This window comes from Colletotrichum gloeosporioides (genome assembly GCF_011800055.1).
Source record: "Colletotrichum gloeosporioides strain Lc1 chromosome Unknown consensus_52, whole genome shotgun sequence".
Lineage (NCBI taxonomy): Eukaryota > Fungi > Ascomycota > Sordariomycetes > Glomerellales > Glomerellaceae > Colletotrichum > Colletotrichum gloeosporioides.
In genome coordinates, this window is record NW_025544697.1 from 383947 (window position 1) to 395961 (window position 12015).

A 12015-nucleotide genomic window follows, 5' to 3' on the forward strand; every position below is an offset into this window, starting at 1 on the left:
CTCATTCCCACCGATGAGGGTGACTACGGAGCACCATGAACATCACATGCGAAAAGAGACAGCCCGTGATCATTCCAAACGCCCTTGCTTTGTGATGGGCTATGATCTACCAATACACGTCCAGGGCGACAATCAAGCGACGCCCCGGAATATGACCCTCGTAAGGAGAAAATGGGGAAAACGACCCATGCTAAACGCCGGCAATCCATTTCGTCATTCATAACCTGCCGCCGGCCAGTCGATCCTGGCATGGTTTTATCCATGCCCATTATCGCTTTTCACTCATCCACCCCCCTGTGGCAACAAACATGCTTCCATTCACTGGGCCCTGCGCCTGTCTCTCGAGTTGTCTCCCGAACCACTCGAGCCACCTCCCCGAGAAAAGGTGTTTCTCAACCAGTTCAAGGGGCCGTGACTGGATCCGCCATCTTGATTGTTATTGTCTTGATTTCTCTCCCAGTTTCCTGAGGACGGGCTTCTGTGTCTAGCTCTGAAGGAATCGGACTGGTGCCGACGTAGGCTAGGAGGCGAATGAGAATCCCGGCGAGACCGGAAGCTAGACATTCGGCTTGTCTCCTGAGGGCGCTGGGGATTGGTGTCCCGGCCTGTGCTAAAGCCATAGAGAGGGGAAGGAACATCCCAATCGGTAGCCGCGGATCGATCCGGACGTGTCGAGTCCGCCGGTACTGGAGGTGGACCGAGTCCACCGAAGAAGACTGGGCGGCTACCAAACGTCTGCGCTCCCCAGTGACCGGGGATCCCAGGAGGCGCATCGTCCCAGTATGCAGGGTTCTGGTTGCTGCTAGATGAACCTGGGGCAGCATCAGGAGAACGCTGAGAAGCGTTGTTGCCGCTGTTGTTAGCGTTGCTCGCGCTGCTGTTGGCATTGTTGTTGCTCGACTCCTCAATGGGCGTGCGGCAGATCGGGCAGGTGTTATGCTCCTTCAACCACATCACAACACACTGATCATGAAACCAGTGCTTGCAGGGCAAAACTGTAGCATCATCACCGAGGCTGAAGTCGTCAATGCAAATTGTGCACTCGGCCTTGCCCTCTGGTCCCAGCATCTTCTCGTCGACCTTTTTGCGCTCCAGCTTGCTGAGAGCGTCCTCGGTAGCCGGGGGTGCTGCGTTCGACTGAGGATTCTGCTCCATCAAGGTGGATATTATCCGATCCAAGGCCTCCTGAGTATATACAGCATCTCCATGGCTAGCGTTCGCCGGATTGAGCATGTTGAGAATTTCATGGAGAAGTGTAGGCGCTCCACCGGCCGCACGCTGTCCTTGGCCAGGGCTGGGAGGTCCGCCCGGGGTCGGGGGTCCTGCTCCTGCCAGAACACTGCTGAAGATACTGGGAAGCTGATTAGCATTGGATCTGATGGATATCATGGTGACTCGAGGTCCATTGGTAGGGTGGCCACGGGGACTTTGGCGAACATACGATTGGAAGGGGTCGGTTCCAGGCCCGACGGGGGATCGGTTGCCGCCTTGATGGATATGGATCGGTCCAGTAGCGATTGTGAAGCTTGTAGTTCCTCCACGCCCTTCTCTGTAATAGGTGCGCACATTGCCCGGGCCTCCAAACAGACCACCGCCAAATCCAGAGGGCGGCCGGGTCTCGTCTGGCGGCGGGCGAGGAGGCATGCCCATACCAAACTCATTGACCATATCAATGAAGCGCCTGATGATCTGGTCGCCGTCGGCGGGGTCCGTCGGTTGCCGAGCGTTGGGGGAAGCACCCTGTCCAGGTCTCTGGTTGTCCCATATCGTGCGATGGAGAACAAAGCCACTGGGTCCTCGGTGTAAATGCTCCTCTATGTCGGCCTCTTCTGGGTCAGAGTCGTCGTCCAACGGATGTCTGTGGCGATTAGAGGGTGAATCATGCAGCGGAGGGCCATCCTCAATAAGTCTGGGGTCGTTGTCCGGCGAAACCTGTGCATTCGTTAGATCTTGCCTCCTCGGGACCTCAGATAGTTTTATTTGACGTACGATTTCCGTTATCTCGCTGTCGCAGCGAGGACACTGCAAACCATGCTCGTCTTGCCACCACTCGTTGGAGCAGGCATGACAATATACAACTTCCCGACCGGCCGTGGCATCCAGGTGACCGCCTCTCGTGGCGTGCGAATCCATTTCAGCCTGGTTGCGCTGGTAGGCTGCTAGGGCGGTAAGTCCAAGGCCCACAGCGAGGCCGGCGGCTCGGAGTGCTCTGAACGCCAGGCTGGATGATGTGGAAGGGCGAAGTTTGGGTAAGGCTGTTGGGAGGGGCAGTATTTCCTTCGGCGGGCGCGTAAGCTATTGGCGAGGGCTGCCGAATGCTCTCGTGGTATCAGATTAAATGAGAGCCCAGTGAATGAAGGTCGGGAGGCAAATTTCGAAGCAAGTACGGCCGTCGCGAGGAGGTCGCTGTGCTGGTGATGCAGGGAGCAGGCTCGCGATGTCAGCCGAATCGAGGTTCAGATTGTTATCGCGGAGAGCGGGAGAGCACGACGGCAGTATAGTGGCACGGAACTCTAGGTCGGATCGGTGGAGGCGGAAAGGTGGATATGTCAAGCCTGAGTGCAGCAATGTCAGAGTCGGCCTTATGCTTCACAACGGGAGGCGCAGCCAATGAGGTAGAAACCAAGATTCGCCCCAGAAGCTCGTCTTCGGCATCTATCTCCTCTTCCCTTCTCCAAGACGGGCTTGCGCAATGGAGGTGTGTTGGGATGTGGTGGTAAGGCGTAGGGGTGGTGGGCGGGACGTACCTAAGCTAAGCCATGTACAGTGAGCGGAGCTTGGAGAGGAGCATTTCTCCAACAGAAAGCAACAGCAAAGGGCGATGGTCGCAGCGCGGAGTAGCTGTAGGTTATTTAGAGAGCGAGAGCGAGACGAAGTGATAGACGCGTATCTTGCTTCGGGAGGCGAGGGTGAGTCGTAGGAAGTTTGTTCCAAACGAAAGCAAACGAGCAAGAGAAAAAAAAAAGGGAGGAAAAAAAAACCCAGGGTCGCTTTCACGTCAGATGCGTTGGTCTTCCGTTGGTCTTTACTCTTGGGAGCAAAAGTGAAATGGAAGGCACGGGCGGTCGGTAAGTGTAAGTAAGGCAGGGTCGAGGTACCTCTGACGTGACGTTTATGGTGGGGGATGCATCATTCATCGGGCGGCGGTCAGGGTAGAGGTGCTTGCCAGCATGCCCAGGTAGGTACATCCGCACCTACCACGCTCGGTTACTAATCAGACCAGATGCATTGAATGTTGGCCCCCACTTTGGACATGCTCTCTCCCCTTCCACCGGCTTCGGTGTGGCGGTGCGTGCCTAGTGCCACCATGTCACGCCATGCGATTCTCGTGTGTTACCTCAATCTCAGCAAGTGATTCACTTAGTCTTGTCTATCTTAGGTTGGGATCTCTTCAGTCGTCATATGTCCGAGGTCCGGATAAATTCTCACAGGCGCTTGAGTTTGGAGTGGCGAGCTGGCACTGTGCTTCAATCTGGCCTCTTTGATAGATCACTGAGGCCACGGTTATCCAGGAAAATATATTCAGAAATCGTAGCTAAAGTTTCGTACATTTTCGTCTCTTACAGCCCTCCCGTCCCGACCTGCAACACTCATTTAGTCCAGGCCAGGGAGCCAACCGTTATTGGCCAAGGAGCTCAGGTTATCAAAGTTCGTAGCGTTGGTCGTGTCCTCTGGTGACTGCCGTGGCGGCATCCCGCTATTGCTGTCCGTGAACATGAACATCTGGTCATTTGTCGGCATAGACCCTGGCATATTCCACGCCTCAAAGTTTTGATGCCACTTGGCGCCGTCGTTGAGAAACCAGTCTTGGTCGAGGCCCTGGAACACCTGGCCCGTCGAGACTCTCGATGCCGAACTGCCTGCTTGTGAGGTGCCCATGCTACCACTCTGTGCGCTGTTCATCGATGGGAAGCGCTGTGGTTGTTGCTGCTGGTACATAGACTGGGAAAGGCCGGTCGGAAGCCCACTACCACCGAGAGACTCTGAGTTCATACTCATGCTGGGCCCGTTGTCGGCAGGCCGCGACCTTGCTGGAGGCCTCGCGCCGCTAATCTGTGCCAAAGACGCGCTTCCCATAATGATATCGCTGGGAGGAAGGTCTGCTTGGCTCACTGCGGGTAGGTTATACTGAGTGATTGGGCTTAATGACTCTGGTTCCGTGGTCGTCGGGACGTGTGATGCTGGTTGCTGTGACGGCGAAGCGGTGGTATTGGATCGTGGCGTTGGCACATCAGAGGTGTTGAAGTGGCCATACTTCTCATCGGTTCGTTGCAGAACAACGGAAGCTTCCTCAGGCAGCTCAACGTTCCATTTGCGCGCTAGAACACTGATGATGCTCAAAGTCCGCCGGGCGCATGGCCAGTCCTCGGCAATCTCCTCGAGATGTTTTACGCCATGGATGATGTCTCTCTTGGCGGTCTTCTCAGGCAGGTTGAGCAGGTGGATTGTGCAGGCGCTGTGGATCATATAGACAGCGATGTTGCAGATCTGGCGCAGGTTCCACGACTTCTTGTACAGCCTCATCAGCTTCGACATGGCGCCAGCGTTGGCGGTGCATATCCTCCTGGGCGAGACGTGCGACGGAAGCGGGGACGCTGCTGGCGTATACTTCAAGAAGGGCCTGAAGAGGTGGATATATTGGAGATGGAAGAACATGCTGTTGATAGTTAGAAAAGGGACCGGCGGCTCGATAACAACATCGCAAGACTTACTGGAGAAGGATCACGTGTGGCATTTGCCCTTCCCTTGGCTCCAGCTCTTGAGGCAGTTCCTTGCGCCAATCCTCGAGCCTCCGATGCAGCTCGCTCAACTTCTTCAGCTCCACAGCCTTGCCGCTTGACCGGCCAATATGGTTAGGGTGGTAAAAAAACAGTAGCAAGTCGCTGCTGATTTCACAAAGTGTTGAGAACTGCAACCCTACCGCGCGCGTCCTCGATGGCTGCCTGTTGGTATGGTCGGATCCTGCGTCCGTATAGGGGGACCAAAGTTCGGCGTCCTCGTTGGGGAAGACATCGTACTTGGGTACGTTGTATGAGTTTTTGGGTATCTGTGGCAGCCGCCCAAGATAATTGGACCATGCCTTGTCAAACAAGAAACAACCCCAGAAGGTCACCCTCCTGGCGTCCACGCCTTGTTCGCCGAGATTCTTCTTGTCCGTTGATGTGCCGCCATCATCATAGTTCAAGCCGAGATCCTGGGCCATTCGGAAGGCCATGCCGGAGTACACCCATCCCTTGGCCTCTCGCCCGCACCCGGCTTCCCGAACGGACATGAGGGCCAAAGCCTGAACAGTGGTGAGCTTCGGACGTTCGTACTCGTCATTCTCGACGATAAGTCGTTTTGCCTCGGCGAAGAAATGATCTCCTTTTGTGCGGCTGTCGCCTGGTGTTCCGCAGGCGCCAGGCACGCTGGTGAAGTGACTTCCGAGAGCCAAAATAGCGTTGACAAGTAATGGCGAGCAATAGACGGTGTTGGAGTGGTTTACCCCGTGCTTGCCCTTGAAGAGGTCCTGGTAAAACAAAGTTTTGGACATTGTCGTAAAGTAAGTGTAGTGATAGTTGAAGTACATGTTCAGCAGATGGGCAATGAGTTCCTTATCCTTCGTCACCCTTGTCCAACTGGTGACGGGGTCTTCGTTAGCCGAGTTTGTGTCCGACTCGGGCTCGTTGGAGCTGGCTTCACCCAAGTCAACGTAGATGAGGTTGGAGGTGCCTCCGATGAAGCGCACTGAGCCGTTTTCTAGGCGTAGCTCGCCCATTTTGCGGGCCAATTCCCTCTCACCCTCCATGGGTTGGTCAGCAGGATACTCGTCTTCTCCTTCGTCGTTTTCCGCAGTCTCCTGAGACATTAATTCTCGCCGCAAAATCTGCTGGGCAACAGTGTCGAGGCTGTCACAAGTCCTGATTCTCCGGACAATTTCTGGCACCTCGTCTTCGGAGGCGTTCAGGATAGCTTCGATGAGAATTTGCAGGGTGGAGTTCTGTGCCTTCATGCTATCGGCTTTCTCCCTGTAGACGCCTTTCCGACGATGATCTGAGTTGGGATCATAAACGCACTCAGTACCATAGACGCTGGCGCATGCCGCGCAGCTTGGGATTGCGCCATCACATTTCGACTTCCTCCTGCGACAGGCTACGCAAGCTGTGCTCACACATCGTCGCTTCTGGGGACCGTCGCCGCCCCTGCGGGACTTCTTCTTGGGCTGTGGCGCTGAGGAGGAATCCGGAGAGCTCGTGCTAGGGTTGGCGGATGACGCCTGAAGAAACCGGTGTTGGTTGTCCATCTCACCTCTTTAGTCGACTGGCACAGAGGTCGTCAAGGTCATTGCCCAGTGTGCTGGGTCCGGTGCAGACGCGGAGCACGGAGATGTGGGAATGTGATGGGGACGGTATCCCGGGGAATGGGGACGGTGCAGCAGGAGGAGCTGGTGATGGGCAGATTACCCCACCAGATCTGGAAGGGCGGCGAGATGACGTTGCTGTACCTTAATCGCAGTGCCGCAGAGATAAAGATGCACTGGGCGAGACCTAGGCTGGGGGTCTGAATGCGAAAGGCGTGGATCTGAGGGGTCGCGGAGGCGGGCGCCGCAGTGGTCTAACGTAGGTAGGTAGGAAGATATCGATAAGGATAGACACCTTGCCCTGTCGTCGAGATAAAGAATCTGGCTGGCAATTGGGGCGTGCAGGGTATGCGGGATTGGCGCAGCGCAGCGTCTGACGCGCGAAGTGAAGAGATGGGCAGGGCAGCCGGGGTGGCTTGGCCGGCTGATATCCGGAGAGAGTGAAGGTATTGAAGAAAGGCGACTCCAGCGGTTGCTGAATGGCAGCTGGTGGTTGGTATGTCTGGGTATTAAAGTTCTTCAATCATGGCTGCTCGGGTAGTGACTTTTGATTTGATGTGTACGAAAACAAGGGAATTCTTGGAGTTGTCTACGACGGAATCAGAACATATTCTTATGAGGGAAAAAGCTGACCAGGAAAAGGGCGTGAGGACAGGCCTTGGGATGCTAGAGGGGTTTGGTGTCTCGTGCGCCGCCCGGCTGGTTCGCGGGCTGTTCGGGCTCAGGAGATGGGGCATAATTGCATAGCAACACCGGATATTGAGATATTACGTACCTAAAACCAGGCCTTGGTGCTTGCCTTAGGAGGAAGTCTGTGTCGCTGGAACGAAACGTTTTGCGCCGGCCCCCGGTGCTGTACACTACGAATGAGTCGCGGTGCTGAGCCGAAGTGTCAACTGGTGTGGGATGGTACCACAGAAGTGTGGAGGGGATGTCGTGCTGGTGGCTAGTCCATGGAAAACAGTAAGTAAGGTACGGATAGACCATGGGGGAGGGAGGGACGGAAGGCAACCGACAAATCAAGGGCCGGGTCCGGATTGTAAAGTCGAGCGAGGGGGGCAAGCAGAGACGGGAACCAACAAAGCGGGATGAGAAATCAATCGTCTTTGACAGGTCCAGGCTTTCTTTTGGCAACGGGTGGAAGCGTCGGCGTGCCTGCGGCTTGGGCCTAGATGGTGGACGATGCTAAGAATAACAGGCAGAGCGCCCCGGATCGTCAGGTGAAGGAAGTGCGGCAGCTTAGAGATGGACTGCCAATAGGTCGTGGGTAGAGGCGTGTAAGTGTCAAGTCAAAGCTGGCTCTGGTAGAGAATCTAACGATTCGTCAGGTAAGAGACGAAAGTCTGCAGAGTGGTTTAGCAAGTGCAAAAGTGCAACAGGTATGACTCCATCAGTAAACAAAACCTTGGGGGTGCATTACACCACTCAGCCCTCAACCCACCTACACTACGGTCCTGCTTAGAACTTACCTACTAGGTAGTATTAGGTGAGTAGTAAGCCGCAGACTGGCGCCCTCCAAGGCTGCTCCAAAATATTTGGGACGATTTGATATCTCCGCGGCCCGTCAACGCACGAATGGGGAGGCGAACCGCCAAGAAGGGAACAACCATGTCTGGGCGCACTGCGGGAAGGCCTCGGTGGAGTCGTTTGGTTACAGCATCGCCAAACGCCCAGGGCTGTTGCTTCGAGAAGTGGATGAATGGTTGAATTGCTGGATATCCCTGGATCATGTGTGGCCTTACAGGCGAGGACGGGATTCTCGAGGCCAGACACCGGATTTCCAAACAGCTGCCATTCAGCAGGCGCCTCATGTAGTGATCTCAGCGTTGCAAGAGTTAAACTCTCGTGCGCCTTTGTCCCGCCATTGTGTTCCGTCATTGTCTGGCTCGACCGTCAACTCGGAAACTCGGCGTCTGAAATGCTGTCTGCCTTTCTGTCCTGCGACGATCTTCGTCCGACGTGCAGAGGACAGGGCAGCAGATGCTGGACGATGCAGTTTGAGATACCCGTCTATGCGAGTATCCCATGCAGAAAGTAAGGAATTCCATGTGGAAAAGCGATCCGTTGTGGGATGTGATGTGGAATCATACATGACGAAAGGAGTTCTCCTTCTTGGCATCCAATACAGACTGAAGCAGTTGGCAGGCATCGTCAATCCAAGATCCTGTCTGCCTTCCTTGAAGTGCCAGTTGAAGTTTCAGTGCACGTTCCTTCCTCACAGCTGCACCACGGCAGGCAGGGGCTCCTGCTGCTCCCCCACAAACGAACGGCAGGCGCATTGGGTCCAATGGATCGTGCCCAGTGTAGGTACCTACCGCAATAACTCCCGGTCTGCGCCTGTGAAGTCTGAACCGCTGAAGGCATCCACTCCACGTCCACTCGCAGTGCTGCACCGTTACAGCAACCCGTCCACCTCTCCCCACATTTACCGCCGACCTGAATCTTCATCCATGGCTGTGACAAGTTCAGTGTTCGCTCTCGCGCGACGTGTGAAGGGTTCTGCATCCTGCCCCGCTTCGCATTTGAGGTCAGTCCAATCCCATCTGATCCAATCCAACTCAACCCATTCAACCTTGCCCGAGAGAGTTCAAACCCACCACGTCTAACTCAACCACCCGCGTCAAGCTATCAACGCCCGCCTCGGAAACCACCAGAACCGTCGCACCCGACACCTTGCGACTTGACCGGGTTTGTGGCGCCGCAACGACGGTACTACAGTCTACAGATACCCGCAACCCGCAACCCGCAACCCCAACTGCAGCTGCGACTGCGACTGCCCCCAACGGTACCTTTGCATCGGGAACTAGACGGGCTGCCTCCCGCATGACTCTACTCTAGTCTTGCGGTCAGTAATTAATGTGCGATGGCATCCGTACTGCCACTCGACCGACGTCACCGGCCGAGCTATGGCCAGCCGACAACCACTGACCCGTTTCGATCGCTAGATTAGCTTCGTCTGTTAATCCCGCCCGCCCGCGCCGCCACCGAGCTCCAAATGGCCGAGGCTCTGACCGTGATAGAGGTCGCCGCGTTCATCACCGAAGTCGTTGACCGTCTCTGCACCTACGTCTCTGCCGTGAGATCCGCCAAAGATGACATCCGCAAACTCACCCAGGAGCTCTTTGCTCTCAAAGGAGCCATGTACCAGGTTAATCTTCAGACAAGATCAGACTCATTTGAGCCATGGCAGACTCAGGTCCAATCTGTCCTCGCCTTGACCAACGAGACCCTCGACGCCATGCAGAAGAAGCTCGGAACTCCAAGCACTTCCAAAGTGGGCCAAGCCATCCAGAGCCTGACTTGGCCCTTCAAGTCGGATGATGTCGAACACTATCTGGCAACCATTGAGCGCTCCAAAACCTGGTTCATTATGATCCTGATGCGCGACTCGGTCGACACCACCGCAACTGTCTTGACGGAGATGCAGCAATTGACATCCATGGTGCGCCAAGACATCCTCGACAAGAAGACCCACCAAGAGCTCGAGGAAACTGCCGACTTGCTCAAGTGGTTGTCGCCCGTCAACAGCAAAGACAAATTGCGTGACTCTGCTGCTGACCGAGTGCCGGGGAGCGGGCAATGGATCCATGCCGGCCGGTTCTCGGCATGGGAGGAGGGCGGTCCGACCAACTGGCCTGTGTTTTGGATTGCCGGCCGGTGTAAGTTCGACCCCGAAGCCCCAGCCTGCTGTCAACCTGCCTCGACTAATGCAATCAGCGGGTTCGGGTAAAACGGTTCTTTTGTGAGTCTCTTGCTGCCAAGGTTTAGCTTGCCATCGCTTACACCTCTTCAGTTCTCACCTGGTCGAGAAGCTTCAAGAGCGGATCGACTCCGATGCCTTGGACGCGACCAGCAAAGTTGGTCTGGGGTTTCACTGTTGCTCGCTGGATGATACTGCGTCTCAAGCGATACCGAATGTGTTTGGGTCCATCTTGGCTCAGATCGGAGCCGCGAGACCAGAAATCCTCGATCATGTTCGGCCGCTCAGACAGTCGGGTAACACTTTGATACCCCAGAACAACCTGTCCATCACCCAGATCCATGAGGTCATGGACCAGGCATTGGGGCTGTTCGACGTTTTCTACCTCACAATTGACGCCTTGAACGAGACTAGTCACGAGGCCCTCATCATCCAGATCTTGCTTGATCTCTGCGAGAAACATGCCAATCTCCGCGTCTTGGTTACTTGTACTCACGAGCCTGTTGATGCATCCCCCAAGATATATCTTAGGCAAATGAACACCGAGTCCATCGATTCGGATATCGAGCTGTATGTGAAACACAGGCTATTAAACGAACGCAGCCTTCAAACCCTGAGGCCCGAAATTCAAGAGGAGATAAGGACCAAGATCGTATCAGACGCTGATGGGACGTATGTTGCGACAGAACACCAAAATTCCATATCATGAGCTGACAGTTTCTAGGTTTCGATGGGCAAAAGTCTGCATGGACAGACTGAGTGTGCTTCGCACGCCACGGGATGTGAAACGAGCACTCCAAGACATGCCCTCTACCCTCAATGAGACCTACGCAGCAATCTTGAACCGCATCCCACAACAAGATAAGGAAATTGCCCGCGAGGCCCTTACCTGGCTGAGCTTTTCCCTGCGTCCTTTGGGCCTCGAAGAGCTTGCGGAAGCCGTCGTCGTTGAAGAAAACGACACCGACATTGATAACGATTGCCGGCTGAACGACCCGTCCATCATTCCACAGATATGTCAAGACCTGGTCCACGTTGGCAAAAAGACCGTCACTCTCGCTCACGACTCAATACGAACTTGCTTGCAATCGGACTGGATTCGCACATCCGACGCTTCAGACTTTGCGCTCGACACCACGGAGGGCCACCGCAAAATAATGCGCAAGTGCCTTGCATACCTAAACTTCAACCCGTTCGCTTCAGGCCCAACAAACAAACAGAGGCAGATGGACAGTCGCTTCGCCAAATACCCTCTGCTCGACTACGCAGCGACCATGTGGCCAATCCACTCGGAACGATTTGCAATGGCTGAAGCCGACGAGCGTCTCATCCTCGACTTTTTCGAGACAAAGAAACACCCAAACGGCGGCCCGTTCGAATCCTGGGTGCAGTACATCATGCACACAACGAATCTGAACGCTATCCGCAATACAGAGCCCCTGTACTACGCTGTTTCATACGGCATGACATCCATCCTCAAGCTCCTTCTCAAACCAGAGCACAACGTCGATGTCAACAAGAAAGGCGGACGGTTCTACTCGCCGCCGCTCTTTGTTGCCGTCTGGAAGGGCAACGTCGAAGACGCCAAGTTGCTATTGAGAGCAGGTGCAAACCCGGATGCCTACGACACGATTGGGCAAACCAGCCGCCGTCTGGCCGTGTCTCGGGATATGGATGAATTGGTAGAGCTCATCGATGAGCTGTGGCCAGACAAGGTATGGCATACCGTCGCGCTCAAGGCTGAACGGCGCAAGAAGTCTGAAAGGTGGGAGCGCTTTAAGCAAGACTCGGCCAGGCGTCGGATGGAATCTCAGCAGCTTAGGATCGAGTGGGTGGAGTCATGAGGTGTGCCTTACCTCTCGCAACCGAACAGGCCATAGATCGCATCACTCAAAAGCACGATACCCTTCTTGGATCACAACAGCTGCGGATTTTCCGCAACCGGCAACTAATCACCCTTAATACTCGCTTTGTG

General features: G+C 55.2%; 3 protein-coding genes across 3 annotated transcripts; 1 reads left to right on the forward strand and 2 right to left on the reverse strand.

The window, feature by feature from the left end:
• Positions 1-401: 401 nt before the first annotated feature.
• Positions 402-2133, reverse strand: GCG54_00008437 (putative RING finger protein P32A8.03c; the record flags this gene model as incomplete). Its single annotated transcript, XM_045408403.1, has 3 exons — positions 402-610; positions 669-1932; positions 1990-2133. The coding sequence occupies 3 exons, from the start codon at positions 2131-2133 to the stop codon at positions 402-404; spliced, it is 1617 nt and encodes a 538-aa protein (XP_045263093.1).
• Positions 2134-3594: 1461 nt separating this feature from the next.
• On the reverse strand, positions 3595-6283 carry GCG54_00008438 (Nitrogen assimilation transcription factor nit-4; the record flags this gene model as incomplete). The annotated part of the gene is made up of 2 exons (XM_045408404.1): positions 3595-4657; positions 4713-6283. 2 exons carry the CDS (start codon positions 6281-6283, stop codon positions 3595-3597), a joined length of 2634 nt encoding a protein of 877 aa, XP_045263094.1.
• Positions 6284-9335: 3052 nt separating this feature from the next.
• On the forward strand, positions 9336-11884 carry GCG54_00008439 (uncharacterized protein; the record flags this gene model as incomplete). Its single annotated transcript, XM_045408405.1, has 4 exons — positions 9336-9999; positions 10058-10082; positions 10134-10712; positions 10765-11884. 4 exons carry the CDS (start codon positions 9336-9338, stop codon positions 11882-11884), a joined length of 2388 nt encoding a protein of 795 aa, XP_045263095.1.
• Positions 11885-12015: the final 131 nt, after the last annotated feature.